Here is a 17353-nt window from a genome sequence, read left to right as displayed (position 1 = left end):
AGCAACACATCATGAGGAATTCAACTCCAGATATAACAATGTTCTGAGCATTCTAATTTAACATTGCACCTGTGTATCTGCACTGCTATCAAACATGGATTAAGAAAAAATCACAATAAGGTTTCACCTAACACTACCTGCATTCTATGTTTCAGTACTTCTAACAAAGACAGATTTCAAATTTGAACCACTCTGCTAAATTATGAAGTGACCACAAGTTCTCAGCAAAAAAAAAAAAAAACATGTAAGCTAGAATCACAGTACAAGATAGTATTCCATCTATATTCCCTGTCATTACAATTTTAAACAATTAATGAACAAAAGAAAAGGCATTCTAGACTTACAAAGCGAAACCCTTCAGGTATTCAGGGTCACGCTTGGCCCGTTCTTGAAACTTCTTGAACCAACGGTCCAAGATATCCATGGGAACAACCAACTTGGACCCATCCACACCGCAAAACGATTGCATGAAATTGAACAGATTCTCTCCGACCTTCATCGCCAACCCTTCGATTCGCTTCTCCGCCGCCACATCAAGCGACGGCAACGACGCCAGATCTTCCACCGACACGCCGATCTTCGCCGAAAGCGGCTGCGCGTCCGCCGTCAGCTGCAGCGGCCCAGCAGCGCCGGGCTCCGGCCACGAGAGTGTGAGGACGGCGGAGGGGCGCGCCACCGTGACGGCGCCGCAGAAGACGAAGGGCGATCCCGGCGACTGGATGTAGACGGCGAGCGCTTTCTCCGGCGGGAGGGTGAAGCCGTTAAGGAGGAAGATGCAGAGGTCGCGAACCTGGTCGTACGCCTCGCCTGCGCACGTTAGAGGGTTAGTGAAATCGAAAGGTAATGTGCAGCGGGGTGAGAAATTGAGAAATGAATGTGGGGTTTTGAGTTTAGGGTTGATGTTACCTACGAAAGTGTTCATGTCGAGGACCCAGTGGAAGGTGTCGATTTGGGCGAAGGTTGAGATATCCATGGGGAAGCTCCGGTTCGGGAAAACCACTCCGAACATGTTGAGAATCTCTTGCTTCTGTTCCCTCCTATCAGAGTTTAGTTTCTTCACCGAACATTCAGTGATGACTCGCACTGTGAAGAATTCCTGTGTTTTTCTAAGGATTCTTAGAAACAGAGAAAGATCATGGCGTCTCTAGAACATTCTGGATATACATGGGGACATATTCGTCTTTTCAAAGGGATGAAAAACACTTTACATGTTCAACACTACATTATGCAATTACTCCTTTATATATCTTGCTTATATTATTACCTTCATGTGTTGGCAGGATGTTAACTAGTTATTTGTGTTTTTGAGTTGATTTGACTGGTAATAAAATAGTGTATACTGGTAATCTATGGTTAATGTGACTTAAATGTTTTTCTTTTCATTAGTGAAAGATGAGTTTAAGATCGTCAGAAGTTATATGTTGAAATTTGTCAAGATTTAAGTTGAAGAAGGTATAATGTATAAAATTATGGTTTTTTAGTAAAGTTAATGTATAAAGAAGTTGAATGGATTTTGTTTTAACATGAGGATGTTGTGAATGAACTATTTAGTGGATTGTTAAATTCTCACTGTAAGAAATGATATGCTAAATTTATTTCTTTTATTTATGGATAAAAATTGTTTAAGAAATTTTGATCAATATTTTGAGAATGTTATAATTAATGTGATATGAATATATATGGTGATATATGAAATTGTGATAATTGTGTAAGATTTGAAAGTTTCATGATCAAGTGATTTTGTTATGTGATAAAATGTTAGAGTAGCAATCCATTTCAATAAATGTATCGGGTGTAGAGTAAGTATGAAATAAGTATCGTATTTACATAAATTTGTTAAGATTGTCCAATATTTCTTGTTGGATTCAATGGAATAGTGTTTGTAAAAGTTGTGTTGATCATAAAAACAAAGTTTAACTAAGATTTGGAAAATATGATAATAAATAGGTGTTGAGGTTGGATTTTATCTCCTCGATGTTGAGGTTGGATTTTATCTCCTCTACTTCTGTTGTACTGCCACTTCTCTTTTATATTTAGTATGTTGTTATTTATTCAATGATATGAAAATACTCTAAGGTAGATATAGGCCCATTCATATAATTTGAAACCTAAGAACTTCAGACCCAATGTAATTCCTCCACTCCTCGTTGAATGAACTTTTACCTTAAGTGCATAACTTTATATTCAACCCACCCTTTAAAGCATGTACAACCCTTTAACAAGAATGAGGTGATTTGATTGGACCACAATTTAATATTAGTCTCCAAACTCAATCCAAACCAATGAAATAAGATGAGTTGTCAATTCATTCAAACAATAAACATAAATCAAACCATAAACAGTTGAATAAAATCAAACATAAATATTAGAGAGGTAACACTACACAAAAATTAGAACCAAATACATTCAATCTCAACACAAGAAAGTTCAAATAATCATGTTGATACGAAAAACTAAGCTTTAGGAGTTTGTTGTTCGTCTCTCATGCCTCTCACTAAGATATTCTAATTTGTTATAGAGTGAGAATGCCTAAAGAAGCTAAGAGGGATTGTTAAAACTAGAGGCAATAACCTATTTTTGAGAAAATCTTGGGCAATGCTCGTAATGCTCAATAACAACGTTTTCCTCTCATGGTGGATTTTCTTTTTAGCGCATCCATTTGTTGTTTTGGTGATCAACACTTAAATTATCCTTCTTTGAAGGATTTCCTTTTCAGCTTAGCCCCTTTTTTTGGTGTTTCATGTTTCCTTTTGCAAGGATTTTCTTGTGTGGCTTAACGTCATTTTGTGCCTTTCACATGGAAGGTCAAAATTCATGTTCTTTTTATGGTGCTTTCAATGCTCAATGCCAATACTTGTAGCTCAACTACATCATTGTTGTTTTCCTCCAAAATCACCGTAATACATCAAAATATCATTAGATTCACTGAATTCTAATTCTTTATAACTCATTATGTTACTTTGAGCTAAAATGGGTTATTTACTTGCAACATATGAACAATTCATGTATTATAAGTGTAAAATTTATGTGGGAATTGAAGTATTCTAGACACTTATTACCATGATATAGTGAAATGGACTCTTTCAGGTTATATGAAAGAAAATGAGTTAAGAATATGATAAGTTAAGTGGAGTTGAATCAATTAAGAAAATTGGTGAGTGCTTGTTTACTATCAATTAAATGAAATAAATTCAAAGTTTAAATCATATGATATTGGGTTAATTTTAATATTTGAGACTCTTAGAGGATATTTTGTGGTGATGGTAATAAATGAGCGTACGAACATTAAGATGAAGTAGCAAGTGGAAAGGGTAAAAATATTAGGTTTACATTTTGAAGTGGTTATAGGGGCAAACTGTTTTGTCATTATATGACTTTAAAACAATGAGCAATTGGTTTCCATTTTCGTGTGCAGGTTTTGTGTTGTTGGGAGACATGTGTGATTACTAGGTTAGAAAACGAGTCCCTAGGAGATTTTGACTTTTGGTGTAGGTCTTGCCAGGTGAGACATGGAGCGTTGGACGTCGATGCAAAAATAATAGGTTGTTATTTTTGCGTTTTGGGCATTGTTTGTGTGTGGATTAAGGTTTTAATCTTATGTGGATGATTTAAAATGATGGTGATGAGTTAGAGTATGGATTTTTTGGATGGAATACATGCATGTTTAGTAATATTTAGTTGAGAAACGAGTGGGTTTCAGCATAAGGTGAGGGAGCTTTGGGAGATGACGTTGTGGACTTCGACTATAAGTCTTTATGGGAGAGCAGTGGGGAATGATGGACTCGGTGCAACTATATGAGTTTTAATCTTCATCCGTAAGACTCGTGGATGATAAAAGAAGTAGACTATGTCTAAACATTCCAGGGCAGTAGGGAGGAAGAGTGAGTTTGACTTTAAAAGTGAGTTGGTTTGGATGGTAAACTACGTGCAATGATTTTGATATGATGTTGATGTTGGACCTTTTGCATGGAGACCACTTGGTTTTATTGTTGTTGTGTAAGACAAGAGACATTATGACAAGTGATAAATTGTAACAACTTTAGTAAGATTGTATTGTGTATTATTTATTTAATGTTGATGTTTTGTTTAAGTTAGTTTATCCTTGCATATGTGTGTTTGAGTGCCATGATTGTATTTTTATATGTGAATGTTGTTATTGCAGATATTGATTTGAATGCACAATAGTGAGAAGCCTTGAGATTTCGTTGGAAAGAAAAAAATATTTTGTATTTGGACTTGCTTTAAATAAGAATTATTATGAAAATAATGTAAATTTTGGTTTAATTATGAATTTTCAAACATTACATTAGTTTATTTAGATGAATAAATGAAAGTTTAATTTTTAGTTAATTTTTTAATAGTAATATCTTAATTGCGAATTACAAAAATTTTAAATTTGTAAATTTTACTAATTTTTTTAGTAGCATTATAGCTTATATGTTGTAAGAACACTAAATTAGTAATTACAAAATAAATAAATAAAATAGACAATATGATAATTTCTCATCCTTTTGCATAGATGATGATCTCTCTCGTTTTTTTTCTCTCTCTTTTTTTTCCTTCCTTTATTAGAAAAAGATAAGTAAATCATAAATTATTACACTATAACATCATCGGTGTATATAATATATATATATATATATATATATATATATATATATATTATTAATCGATTTTTTTATTTATTATAAATAGTATTTAAGATGATCATTCTTAGTCTATTGTAATCAATAATTACTTGTAAGAGATCGATCATAATTAATACTTGACTTCAAAAAGATCGACCGTGATGGTCAGTCATAAAGAGATCGATTGTAATTAATATTCAATCTTTTGGAGATAAACCATAGTCTCTACTTAATTTTTTGACCACAAGTCACTATATTCAATTTTAAGGAGATTGACCTCAATACTCGTTTTCAAAGAGATCAATGATAATATTTGACTTTATGATTCAATTATAGGAAAACTTACTTTAAAAATGTTTACCTCAGTACCAGATTTCAACATGATTGATCACGAGTTAACAACTTACATAATTTAAAAATAATATAATTAATAATTAATATAGTATTATTATAAATAACAGTATATTGTATATTTTTAAATCTTATTGTAAGGCTATTAATTCTGATTTCATTTAAATTTGATTTTTTTCGTGAGTTAAAGAAGATGTTATCTTTGAAGGAATACAATAAAAGACACATCCTCTCAAGACTATAATACCGGATGAATTTAATATATTCATATTGAATTGAAGAAGTGAAAAAACATTCTTCCATTTCAATTTTGCAAAGTCAAATGGTTATCAATACTTTCATCTACTTTCACAAAATAGTATTTACTTTAATGATTTCCTGTCATATAATCTTTGTAATTAAAAATTTAAAATATTAGTTACACAACTTTAATTATTTATTTTGTATTTTTTAATAATTATATAAATATAAATATGTAAATTAATTTTATTTTTATTTTAAAAAAATTAAATAGTTTCATATATTACATGCTACACATACTCACGCATGTACATATGTACATATGTTAGTCATATTTTATTTTTCTATCTGCTTTGTTTCATAGTTGACAATGAAAAGATTATAAATACTAATAATGACAAATAAACTTTCACATGTATATTAATCTTATTATAATAATATAAATTAAAAGTATAATTGTAAATTAATTATTATAATAATTATTAAAATGAAAACAGTTATTCTAAAAAATAAGGAATATATATACAAAAACATAGTCATAATATATATATATATATATATATATATATATATATATATATAATATTATTTTATACTATTATAATCATATAATTAAAATAGTTATATTTTTTATTGAGGTAACTACTATTTATCGTACATAATTCTTATTATAAATAGGTCGAATTAAATATGTTTTTGATTTTTTAATTTTTAATAAAAATTATAATTATTTTTTTTTTAAATTTTGAATTAATTTAATTTCATAATTTTAGAAATTTAATTTTTTTATCCAAATTTTATTAAATTTATTTGATATTTATAAATTGAGATATGAAATAAATTTAATAAAATTAAATTAAAATAATTAAATTTACGAATTTCTAAAATTAAAAAACTAAATTAAATCAAAATTTTGAAAAAAATAATTAAAATTTTCACCAATAATTATACAACTAATAAGCAAATGTATAAAACACAAATAAAAAAAAATTACGTTATTAATGATTATAGATCATAGACTATATTGTAAATTATATTAATTTTTAAAACATTAAGATATATATATTTGTTTTGAATTTCCTATATATATTAAAATTTTCAAAAGAATAAATATATAATAATATATTGAATAGAAGTGAAAAATAATATTGTATGTATTTATATATATTTGATTTATTAACATTATATATTTTTTGTTAATTTAAATACTACGTACTCCTGTCGGTTTATTATGCTAAATATAGCTATCAATAATTATTTTTAAAACCTTTCTCACATTAGACATAAACCTACAAAACATAATTATATCTACATTTCAAAAGCGACTTTACATATAATTTAGCAACATCAACCTTTTAAATTTACTTTTACATTCTCCCATGAAAATTATTTTTTATTTGACAGAAAACATAAGTATTTATTTTTAAAAAGGGAGCTGACTCAAGTTATAATTCGACCCGTTTCTTTCAAAATCAAATTTATATTAAACTCAAATATTTTTTTTCCTCTTTAAACGGGTCGAGTTGATTCGTTTTCTTAACAAAAAAAAGAGAGGGGTCTGAGGTATTTGTATCGGGGGTTAGGAGTTACGTCCCTAGTTTGCCAATCCAAAAGTATCTACAGAGCCTCACAAGCTAGGGTTCTTCTCCGCGCTCCAACCTTCGTCTTTCTCCCTTCTCTCTCACCAATTGGTACAATTTCTTTAACTCTCACTTCCTCTCTTTCATTCATTTTTCTTTTGCGTTCCAAATCCCTAATCTCAATTGCAATTTCCTTTATTTCCGTATTCACGCTCCTCTGCTCATTCACCTTTTCTTTTGTCCGCCGACGAGTTCCACCGATTTCGTTTATTCATTTTATCCCGGTAACTCGCTCACGCAAGCACCAATTTCGTCCTCCCTGAGCGGATCTATGTTAATGTAACCTTTAGAAATTTCAGCTGGAAAAAGATCCTCTAGTGCTTGTTAATTTGTTGTAAGCTTTTCTTGTGGCAAATAAATGTTTCCTTTGAAATTTAAATATAGATAGCTTTATTCCACTTTAGTTTGTTCTCTTTGTGCTTGAGTTGAAATTGTAAGCTTCTTGCTTGTTGTTTCATACTTTTAAATATAATTATTGTTTTGACTATTCATTCACACTTTTGTTTGTTTTTCTTCTGTAGGAATTGATTGGTGACTTCATACAGTGGTTGGAATTTCGAGATTTTAACTGTGGGAGCAATAGTTTATTTTGTTATATCATGGAGATACAGACTTGTGGCAAGCCAATTGACTCCTTGCTAGAAAAAGTTCTGTGCATGAATATTCTATCATCTGATTACTTTAAGGAGCTCTATCGATTAAAAACGTATCATGAAGTTATTGATGAGATCTATAATCAAGTTGATCATGTTGAGCCGTGGATGACTGGCAATTGTCGCGGTCCTTCTACTGCTTTCTGTCTTCTTTACAAATTTTTTACGATGAAGCTCACTGTCAAGCAAATGCACGGGCTGTTGAAACACCCCGATTCTCCTTACATAAGAGCGGTACGTAGGATGTGACTATACGGGAGTTTTAAGTGGTGTAAAATTATTATGTTGGTTATGATGTGTTTGTGCTTGAAAATTTTGTTGGTTGGGAATGGATGACTTTCTGACCATTTCTAATCAAGTTTATATTAAGTGGTGGAATTTATGCTTGCTTTGAATAGTTGGTCATTTTGTATGGCAAGAGAGGATGGCTTCACATGAGACTATTTAATTATATTGGAATCGCTCATTTTTTAGCATAATTTATCTTGCATAGTTGAAACGTGGAATTATCATAACAGAGCTTGGGCTGAGTGTGTTGATGGGTTTCAGTTGAATTGTCAAATGTAAGATAGCCATAATTGCATGTTAGATTGAGGACTGTACGTGTTTACAATTTATGCTTCTGTTATGATTCTATCAGAACCAAAAAAAAATGATTTGGTGAGGTTGTCTGGTTTTTCTTTTTGATCGATTGAGGGATTGAATGATGTGGTCTTCTGGGTCAAATAGCCCTTTTCTGAAAGATAAAATCTGCGCCCTCGACCCCCCCAAATCGTAAGAATTAGGCCCCCAAGCCTTACAGCCACTTTAGTCATTCATTTGACCCTTGCCTCCAACTTATTCTCTGCTTTTTGAGCATTGATTTGTGCTGCTATAAGTTGTGGTCTGTGGGCGAGGGTCAATGGTGGTTTAGGTTGATATGGAGGTTTTTTGTTGTTTCAGAAACCACATTACACAATGCATAAGATAGAATCAATCTCCCCACTTTTCAGTTGCTCTTAAGAGGAATTCCTTTGAATGAACAAGTGGTTTCATCCTTGTAATAAAATAAGCTGAGTCCATGAGAGTGGACGTTGGCCCATCTATAAGGATTTTTGCCTTATGATACACAGATCATGGGTTCACATGTCGGAAACAATATTTCCATTTGCCATGTTAGGTTGCATAAACTACACTTCCCATACCCTATTAGGTGGGATGCTGTCTGAACTGGGTTAGCTTTACTAATTCAATCGATCTCTTCCTTTTTACTTCAAATTGTTATGATTTAAGGAATAATCTTGTATTTTTATGTTTATATTAAGTTTTGTTTAATGAGATGAAGGATGGTATGATCCAGCTTAGCATCAACACAGAGACTGTTCTATATACAATTTCTCTTTGGTGGTTATTTTCATATGTTTTTCTTATGCTCTATATTGATTTCTTTTATTGTTTATAGGTTGGGTTTCTCTATCTGAGATATTGTGGAGACCCAAAGACACTATGGAGTTGGTTTGAGCCATATATAAAAGATGAGGAGGTATGGTAACATGTTCTACGATCTTACTCTATTCTGATAGTTTCTTCAAACCTTAACTTGGATTTGATCAAAGTTCTGAATCCTGGATATATTTTGTATGTTATCCCATTTTTCATTTATCTGAGCACTGATTATACCATTACTATACATAGAACCATGCCGATTGAATGTTTTGTGGGCCAAGTTTTCTCTTAAGATTTTATTTGAATAGAGGCAAATCTGTCATGGTTGATGTATTTTGTGCCCAGATGTTTCTTTGCTTTAGAAGATAGTAACTGGTTTGGGCTTCAGTTGGCTTGAATTATCACTGATCTTCGGATATCATTTAAGTGCTCCCTTAAGTAATATGTGAATTATGATGCTGTGTTTCAGGAATTTTCTCCTGGATCTAATGGTCGAATGACTACAATGGGTGTATACATCCGTGATTTGCTACTTGGACAGGTTTGTTATCTCTAAATCCCTATCAGGCTATATTTTGTGTAAGAGCATACTTCCTGGTTTACCATCTTTTGACCTTGTGCTTCAGTTTCGTGTGTAGATAATGAAATGCATTTAAATGATAATTAGCTAATTTTACCTGACCTTTTTTATTTTGAGATTATTAATGTACAACACAATTGCGAGGGAAAAAATCATTTGACTGGAGTAAAGACTAGTCAAACTGAGAATTCTCTCTTCAGAGCTTTCCTACCAGAATTCCGATGCATCACGAGACTGCAAATGCAGATATGTCCCTCATCGTCCCATAATTTGGAGTAACAGTTTGAGGTGCTTTCGGTATCTTTGGGCATAAAACTTATCTACCTACCAGTAATTCTGATAAGAATTAGTCCGAAAGAATCTTCTTTTCTTTCTCATTTTTTTAATTGCATGCTCATTGTGGTTGATTTCTCGTCTCTAAAGCCAATGTAGTCTGAGGCTTTTAGTGAAAGAGTGCTTCTTCATGTGGTTGCCTTAGAGTAGAATATCTGTCTGAAATACATGCCTGTTGTCAATTTACTCCTAGTTTGATCCTTTGAAATACATTTACCTTCATTAGTTTGATGGACATACTGTAATATTGGAAATATAACATGAGGGATCAAATTGATAAATTTATCTAAAAGAGAGCAAATCAATGACAGATGTATCTCTCAGGGACTAAAATGAGGTTTTTCTCATTTCGCATTTCTTCTCTTCTTTCCTTATCTTTCTGAGATTGAGCTGATGTCTGCCTTTTAATTGTTAATCTGCATTTGTTTCTCCTACAAATTTTATTTACCAAGTTGGTTGACATAGTATAGGAGATCCAGGTCTCACATTTTCCACCACCTGTATTTTGGTTTGTACTTCTGGCGTTGGAACATGTTTTAACCTTCAAGTCTTATGGAGCTATATTTATCCTTGTCTGCCTTTTTTTTAAAGTCGTTTAAGATTATATGTTTTGAAGCTTAATTTCTGAGGTCTTGGAGAAAGTTGTAGGCTAAATTGATAAATAATTTATTTTTGTTTGGCCATTTATGTCTTCAATCTTCGTAGTCTAATACTTCATACTTAATAGCAGCAGGTGGTCGTATTATAGTATAGCATGCACTAACTGCCATTCTGTATTATATACGGAGCTGTCCATCCTGAAATGTGGGAGGTTCAGGGTCAAATGTCATCAAATTTTCTATGTACTTTTATACTCTAGTTGATTTTTTTCTTATTTTGAGGTGTGTAAGTGGGAGTTTATCAAAATTTCTATGTAATAATGGATATCTGGCTTGTTGGATTGTGAGTTTGTTTCAGTTCTTTTCATTTTGCATTTTGATATTTCTGCTAGGAATGTATATTAAATTATTGATCTCAGTTTGTATGCGTAGAATAATTCTATATAATGTAAAATTAATGTATTTGAATCATATAAAACATCCAACATTCAAATTAATTATATTTTTGGTTCAAATGAAGAAGGAACAAGTGAAAGAACGGAAACAACCATGTTTTTATTGTGTGGAAGGGTTCTGGAGTCACACAAATTTAATTTTGTTTTTTCTATTCTCGAGATTGTTTAGTATTTATATCAATATTTGATGTTCTCTTGTGTTATGTGGTTACTACCTCTTCATTGCTGGCATATTTGTTGTGTGTTTGATGTTTTATGATTTTGGGAATGTTGGTTGACAGACTTGATAACTGCAGTTCCCAAGTTTATTTCACCTCTTCAATTACGTATTATTTAACTGCACTTTAAAGGACTGATGAATCTGTTCTGCTGTTGCAGTATTACTTCGACACACTGTTTCCTCGCATCCCTGTTCCTGTATTGCGGCAGGTTGTGTCGAATCTTGAAAAGTTGAAGCTCCCCACTACACATTCTGGTTCGACCGGGGAATCTACCCGTCATGGTTCTGATGATACTGCCCGCAGACCACCTTCGGTTAAAGCTGCTCTTTCAGTCTCTTTTGGTCAGCGAGCTCCACATCGTGCCTCCACAAGGGATTCTTCACCTATTCGCCGTACATTACCTTCTCATGAAAGAAATGGCAGTGATGACATAAGAAGATCTCCAAGTAGTCGCCGCAGCCAAAGCCGGGAATATCCTGATAGGGATAGGGATCGGGATCGTGAGCGGTCACGGTCCAGAGACAGAGATAGGGATCGGGATAGGGATCATGATAGGGACAGGGATAGGGAAAGGGACAGGGACAGAGATCGAGAACGTGATAGGGACAGATACCGTGAGAGGGATAGAAACAGGGAGTGGGAGCGTGATCGAGACCGGGAAAGATACAGGGATCGTGACTCGGACCGAGATCAGGAGAGGGACAGAATCCGAAGGGATAAGGAGCGGGAAAGAGAGAGGAGTTATGATTATGATAGGAGGTCTAAGCACACAGAAAGAGAAAGCAGCCGGGATTATGACAATGGTAGTAGGCACTATCGTAGGAGTCGGAGTAGAAGTAGAAGCCGGAGTAGAAGTCAGAGCCTGCAAGCCGGCACTGCTCGTCATGAATCACGTTCTAGTCCACCGAGAGATGGGAGTAAAAGAACTTCGGCATCCAGTAATCTAGCTAAACTTAAAGATATGTACGGTGATTTAGGGGATAATAAAGGAGAAATCCAAATGGAAAAAATTCCTAGAAAGGATAGTGGAGGGGAAGAGGTTATCAGACTTGGCGGGTCTACTTGGAAGTATTGAAAGTGATCAGGGAATTCTGCTTGTGTCGGATGTTGGATGACTTTCACAGAAAAAATATTTGGTTTAGTCCTTTTGTTGCTGTTGTCTCTTGGTTGGCCGATGTTTAGATTGGTCGTGAATGCTATCTATATCGACATTTATAGATATAATGTCATGTATACTAAAATTTATCCCTGGTGCATTGAATTTCATGCTTTGTAATCGCAAGTTTTAGACTAAAGATAATTCTATGTAGTACCGAACTTCTATAACCGCATATTTACATGGTGATAGTTTAATCTTCAACATTTGTTGCGTTCCCGTACTGAACTGATCAATAATCCAAGAATAGTCTATTTTAAACGCCTTTAGGTGGGATATTGATAAGAAATACTCCGAAGCCTTTTATATAGCATGAAAAAAACTTCAATCCTTTTGGGGAAAATTTTGGTGTGCTAAGGTTTCAAAATACGTTAATGCCTTTTTTTCAACATAATTGTCATTGTAATTCAGGATTGAACGTTGATGTTTACCATATCCTATGGCTATAGTAAAGCAAAATCGAAAATGATGGTTATTGCAGATAAATAGAAGGCCAACTTAAGAGGTAAGAAGGTATTATTTTTATATTGCATGTTTGTAAGCATCGAATCCAAAACGAACCTTTTCATGAATTAAGAATTTAGGATGCAAATAATACGACGCTCTTATCATAAGCTAACCACAAACATGAATCTAATGCAAAAAGCTTGTATGATTCTAAGAATTTTGCGTTACACGACCGTCATACATGTTATGTTAGAATATATGAAGCAGTGGTAGAAGTCTATACACTTGAAAGTATGCAAAAAGCTTCTATATTTCCAAGAGAGAATTTTGTTAGTTACACTATTGTTGCACATGTTCTGAGATTATACGAAGCATGGGGAGAAATTTGGGGTGTGGCACTTGTGTAAAGCACTTCAGGCTCGTAAAATCTTTCCCCACTATATTTTTGACAAACCATTTGCTACAAGAACCAAGGACATGAGAGGAAAAGTTCCTGTATCAAAGGGATAAGAAAGCCTCTGTTTGGTTCCAATAACCTGTTATTCACATTTGATAGAATGATATATGTGACGGACAAAGATCAAAGCAGCACGGAAACCCACAGTTCCAAGCATGAGAAAGAAACCATAGCAAATACAAGCCATGTAGCCAAAAAAGAAAGAGGTTTGCATGAAGCCAGACATATCTGATCTTGCATAATAGTAATACAAGCAGTACCCATAGATGAACAAGCCCGTTGACCCACCACAAAGGAAAGACCTAATCACGCCAACAACGAAATGGTTATGAGAAAGAACTAAATTCTAACTGATAAACAAGTAAAACAGTGAGAGAACTCTAATGTTACAGTCTACATACCTCCACCACCATTCATGATCCTCAGTAGCAAGCTGAAAGTATGTCAATGCCACAGTGACAAAAGCAGTGACAATCAATAGGATGATGAAAACAATAAACAAAATACTGTATATGGTGTAAATTTGGTGACCCCACACACTGGCAAATATGTAGTAGAGTTCAATGTAAATGGCACTGAACGGCAAAAAACCTGCCATAGCCATTTGAGATAGAGTTGTACGGTACCAAGGTAGTTGGGGAATTTCCCTAGGATACTTATTGGTACGGCAAGGAGCTTGAAACCCTGTTTGGCTATTCCTCCCAGCAATCCCTCCCAGTACTAGTAAAGGTGAGGTTACAAGAGTCCATATCAGGAAAATAACCACAATTGTTCCAAATGGAAGCGCTGCAGTGGTGTTATAGGCAAGTGCAACAGTATTAAGAAAGCAGAATGTGAAAAACAAAGGTCCAGAGAACAAACTTCCAGTCAACACCAAAATTTTCACCTGTCAAAAACCAAATCAAAACCTCAGAAGTCTACTTCATTCAATTGCACTGTGTGCTTTCACTGTTCTTTGATAATATTTCTGCCTAAACAAAATCAGACAACACAGTTCAGATTTGTAATCAAGAATCTGTTTGATCCATGTAATGTAACGTACCCAGTTTTTGCCTTCAACCATGTAATAAAAGGAAGCTGCATAGTAGCCCGCAATGCCTGAAGTTAGTGCATATATGATGACCAGTGCAGTAAACAAAGATCCCCTATTGTATGGATAGAAAACACCAACTAGAGCAAGCATAAAGATGAATATTGCACTGAAAGCAGGATCAGGTATCATGGTCAGAAAAGAGCTGAATAATACAAAGTCAACACCTTTAAAAGATAAGTACTTTAGCTGGTAACTCACAGTGTAAATAGCTGGGTTCCTGTCCCAAGTGCTGCTGCAAACAAAGACTTGAATCTTGGGTACCTGAACACATCACCATGGATATACTTCCATCCACTTTCTTCCTGATCATCAACTGCTTCCTCATCAGGAGTAAACCTGTCAAGATTTGAAATGGTTGATAGGGTTAAGAGGTTTGAATCCATGAATGTACACACTGATTAAGAGGTTTGAATCCATCATTCTTACTTAACAAAATCATTCTTGAGCACACGCATGAGAATTATGGCCAGGAATCCAGTCAAGAGCAGAACAGTCACACACGAGTTGATGACAGAAAACCAATGGATTTCCAAGGAATGTGACAGTGAGGATGTTTGTGAGTATTTCTCCAGCCTCTTCTCAAATGGAGTATCTGTTTCAATCCATTTGGCAGAATATGTGAAATCCACAGTTACTTCTCTATTTTGTGTCAGGTCCACAACTGCACGTGGATCGTTTCGAATGAAAACATCAATGATGCGATCGTTATTGTACAGAATCTCAAAGTGGACATGCGTGAAAAGATGGACTGTGACCTCAGTTGGATCATCGTTTTCTTCACTGTCAAATTTTCCTAGGAAACCCCAAATGGGCAAGTCATCATAGTACATTTGGTAGAAATAGTCCTTCAACACAGCATGTCTGAATTTAGCCACCTCTTTTATTGTAAGCGTCTTTTTGCAGATACTATGAGGTTCTTGGTCAATTTGGAAGTCCAGTGTGTAAGGAGCAACAACTAATCGATCCCCGTTCAAAACTTCACCAAGATCTTCCTTCTTTTCTTTCACTTTAGCTGTTCCAGCCAACAAGTTTTGGATTATATGGAATATGAGAAACCAAAAACATTAGTAGGAAATAGGAGAAAAGAGAAGGGTACTTGCAAACTAACCTGGTGAGCAAAAGGGAAGATCAAAATATCTGTATGTCTCACTGCACAAGTAATCAATAAAGGAATCTAATTGTGAGGATGAAATTTATGAATATGATAACTAAGCTTTAGAAATTATTCCAATATTCATTCTTATATACAAGCATTCAGATTGTTTCAGTAGAAAAAATATTGCTCTTTCTTTCTTCTGCATAGAATAAATGCAGTTTGAATAAAAGGAAATGGTATTGTTGAGGTAAAAATCCCAAAAGTCTTAATCAGTGTGTACTCAAACAACTAGGTTTCACTGATCAAAGTCTTGAGTGGGTTCCAAAATCCAAATCCACACCATGATAAGATCATTGAATCTTCGTTACAGATAAATCAGAGCAACAGTCTGAGATGAAACAAGCCGGTATCCAATTCCAGAGGAAATCTCATCCTCCAAATGGTAACCCCATAATAACACAACACAAAAGCTATATATATCTTTCAGGATTGAAACGTTTTGAAGCAAAAACATGAATTGGTGAAAGTGAGAAGAAGAAAGAGAGATTGAAAATCTGACCTGGGATTGTGAAAGGGTCCCACCTTGTTGGCATAAAAGGGAACGGAATCTCCTTTGTTGTAACGGTGATCCGATGCATCAGATGTGACATGGCTTATGCAACACCAAAGGAACACAATGGCACCAAACAAACACGCCGTTGACTTTCCCATACAGACAGAGATTCAGAGAAAGAGAGAGAAACAGAGAGACTCTCCAATGCAATGCAATGGCTTCCTCTTGCACTTATAAGCCAAATAAGTGCATGAAAGTGAGAAGGAAGAAAAGGGAATCTCCACGTTACTTCCTTCGACCAAACGAAGAACGAAATAATTAAAAGGAATTAAGAAGATTTGAATTTCCACGAACTTGGTCTTCTTCTTACGTTGCAATGAATGGTGATGTTCGTTTTCTACGGAGTTGAAAATGAATCATCTTCGTGAACGGGGAATGATGACAAATACGTGCCTAACTCGAACAAATGGCACCACCACATCGTGCCAAAACATTCTCTTCTCTTTCAACAACATATGTATATCCGTCCACTTTTTCTTATTCCCTCTTAACATTTTTCATATTAAGGTTGTTCCTCCATTGGTTTGTTTCTAGAGACAACTTCGTTTTTCTTGTGGTGATAATCACTATTCAACTCATCGCATATTCATACAATACACACAGCTTTTTGCCACCTTTTCTTCATCCAATGCGTTTCCATTTTCATTTTTTTTAGCCCCTTATTTCTACTCTCTTTAATTAATTGACTTTTATTAACTGTTATTTTCGTGAATACGCGTTTGAATATTTAAATTAATTAATCATGGTTAAAAACTTATACATAAAGAAAATATAGTGTAATAATTATCTTTTACGCAAAAGCTTAATTGACTTTCTTTCAAATAAAAAGTTTGGCACTCTTGCTTTGTGAATTTCAGTGAGTTAGGCACCATTACATTAGTGCAACAGGTTTGGAGTTACCTGATAGTTGAGTATGTATGGCAATTCACACCAAACATATAATGAAAAGGGTTTAATTTAAGGATTATTTGAAAAGTTTTTTAAAATCTCACATTAATTAAAAATAAGATAATTTTATGATATATAAATTAAATATAAATTTCACCTTATAAATTGATATTGTAGGAATAAAAAAAATTAATGATTTTTTTAACCATGATCAAAAATTCACGATGGTTAATATCGTTGGAGATTTTGAGCATATATAGAATTTCCCTTTTAACAGAATTCATTTCATACTCAAATTTACACAAATGTCAATAAATACTTTTTAATTTTTAATAGGGTGTTTGTCAGACATCGTTTGTTACCTACATTGACTTAAATAAGTTATTCAATGATGCACGTGATAAAACAAAATATTAACGTATTGTTAAATTTTTTAAATCATACAACAATGCATTAGAAAATTACAATGTATGGTCTC

General features: G+C 33.8%; 3 protein-coding genes across 5 annotated transcripts; 1 reads left to right on the top strand and 2 right to left on the bottom strand.

Annotated features, from left to right (window-relative positions):
• Positions 1–31: 31 nt before the first annotated feature.
• Positions 32–1211, bottom strand: LOC114193618 (protein OPI10 homolog). The gene is made up of 2 exons (XM_028083485.1): positions 907–1211; positions 32–807 (listed from the first exon to the last, which is right to left on the bottom strand). The coding sequence occupies exons 1-2, from the start codon at positions 1007–1009 to the stop codon at positions 341–343; spliced, it is 570 nt and encodes a 189-aa protein (XP_027939286.1). The 5' UTR covers positions 1010–1211; the 3' UTR covers positions 32–340.
• Positions 1212–6681: 5470 nt separating this feature from the next.
• On the top strand, positions 6682–12485 carry LOC114193447 (pre-mRNA splicing factor SR-like 1). 3 transcript variants are annotated; one of them, XM_028083254.1, is made up of 6 exons: positions 6682–6910; positions 7381–7746; positions 8954–9034; positions 9407–9478; positions 9635–9805; positions 11283–11600. In XM_028083254.1, exons 2-5 carry the CDS (start codon positions 7459–7461, stop codon positions 9794–9796), a joined length of 603 nt encoding a protein of 200 aa, XP_027939055.1. In that variant the 5' UTR covers positions 6682–6910; positions 7381–7458; the 3' UTR covers positions 9797–9805; positions 11283–11600. The 3 variants fall into 3 exon arrangements, with proteins under 3 accessions (XP_027939055.1, XP_027939053.1, XP_027939054.1); XM_028083252.1 differs by lacking the exon at positions 9635–9805 and having other exon boundaries at positions 11283–12485; XM_028083253.1 differs by lacking the exons at positions 6682–6910; positions 9635–9805 and adding an exon at positions 6952–7193 and having other exon boundaries at positions 11283–12485.
• Positions 12486–12820: 335 nt separating this feature from the next.
• Positions 12821–16588, bottom strand: LOC114193409 (transmembrane 9 superfamily member 2-like). The gene is made up of 7 exons (XM_028083188.1): positions 15934–16588; positions 15387–15427; positions 14705–15290; positions 14477–14614; positions 14228–14384; positions 13587–14071; positions 12821–13487 (listed from the first exon to the last, which is right to left on the bottom strand). The coding sequence occupies exons 1-7, from the start codon at positions 16083–16085 to the stop codon at positions 13268–13270; spliced, it is 1779 nt and encodes a 592-aa protein (XP_027938989.1). The 5' UTR covers positions 16086–16588; the 3' UTR covers positions 12821–13267.
• Positions 16589–17353: the final 765 nt, after the last annotated feature.

This window comes from Vigna unguiculata, chromosome 8 (assembly GCF_004118075.2).
Source record: "Vigna unguiculata cultivar IT97K-499-35 chromosome 8, ASM411807v1, whole genome shotgun sequence".
NCBI classification, from domain to species: Eukaryota; Viridiplantae; Streptophyta; class Magnoliopsida; order Fabales; family Fabaceae; genus Vigna; species Vigna unguiculata.
Note: the sequence above shows the minus strand (reverse complement) of the source record. Positions and strands in the feature narration are given on the sequence as shown.

Bases quoted from the DNA above. Each gene is read 5' to 3' on its own strand.
- LOC114193447 (XM_028083252.1), top strand. From the start codon at position 7,459: ATGGAGATACAGACTTGTGGCAAGCCAATTGACTCCTTGCTAGAAAAA. The intron at 9,035-9,406 runs GTATGGTAACAT...GCTGTGTTTCAG, and splicing joins CATATATAAAAGATGAGGAG to GAATTTTCTCCTGGATCTAA. The intron at 9,479-11,282 runs GTTTGTTATCTC...CTGCTGTTGCAG, and splicing joins GTGATTTGCTACTTGGACAG to TATTACTTCGACACACTGTT.
- LOC114193409 (XM_028083188.1), bottom strand. From the start codon at position 16,085: ATGGGAAAGTCAACGGCGTGTTTGTTTGGTGCCATTGTGTTCCTTTGG. The intron at 15,291-15,386 runs GTTAGTTTGCAA...TGGCTGGAACAG, and splicing joins TCTTCCCTTTTGCTCACCAG to CTAAAGTGAAAGAAAAGAAG. The intron at 14,072-14,227 runs GTACGTTACATT...GGTTTTTGACAG, and splicing joins TGGTTGAAGGCAAAAACTGG to GTGAAAATTTTGGTGTTGAC.
- LOC114193618 (XM_028083485.1), bottom strand. From the start codon at position 1,009: ATGTTCGGAGTGGTTTTCCCGAACCGGAGCTTCCCCATGGATATCTCA. The intron at 808-906 runs GTAACATCAACC...TAACGTGCGCAG, and splicing joins CGACATGAACACTTTCGTAG to GCGAGGCGTACGACCAGGTT.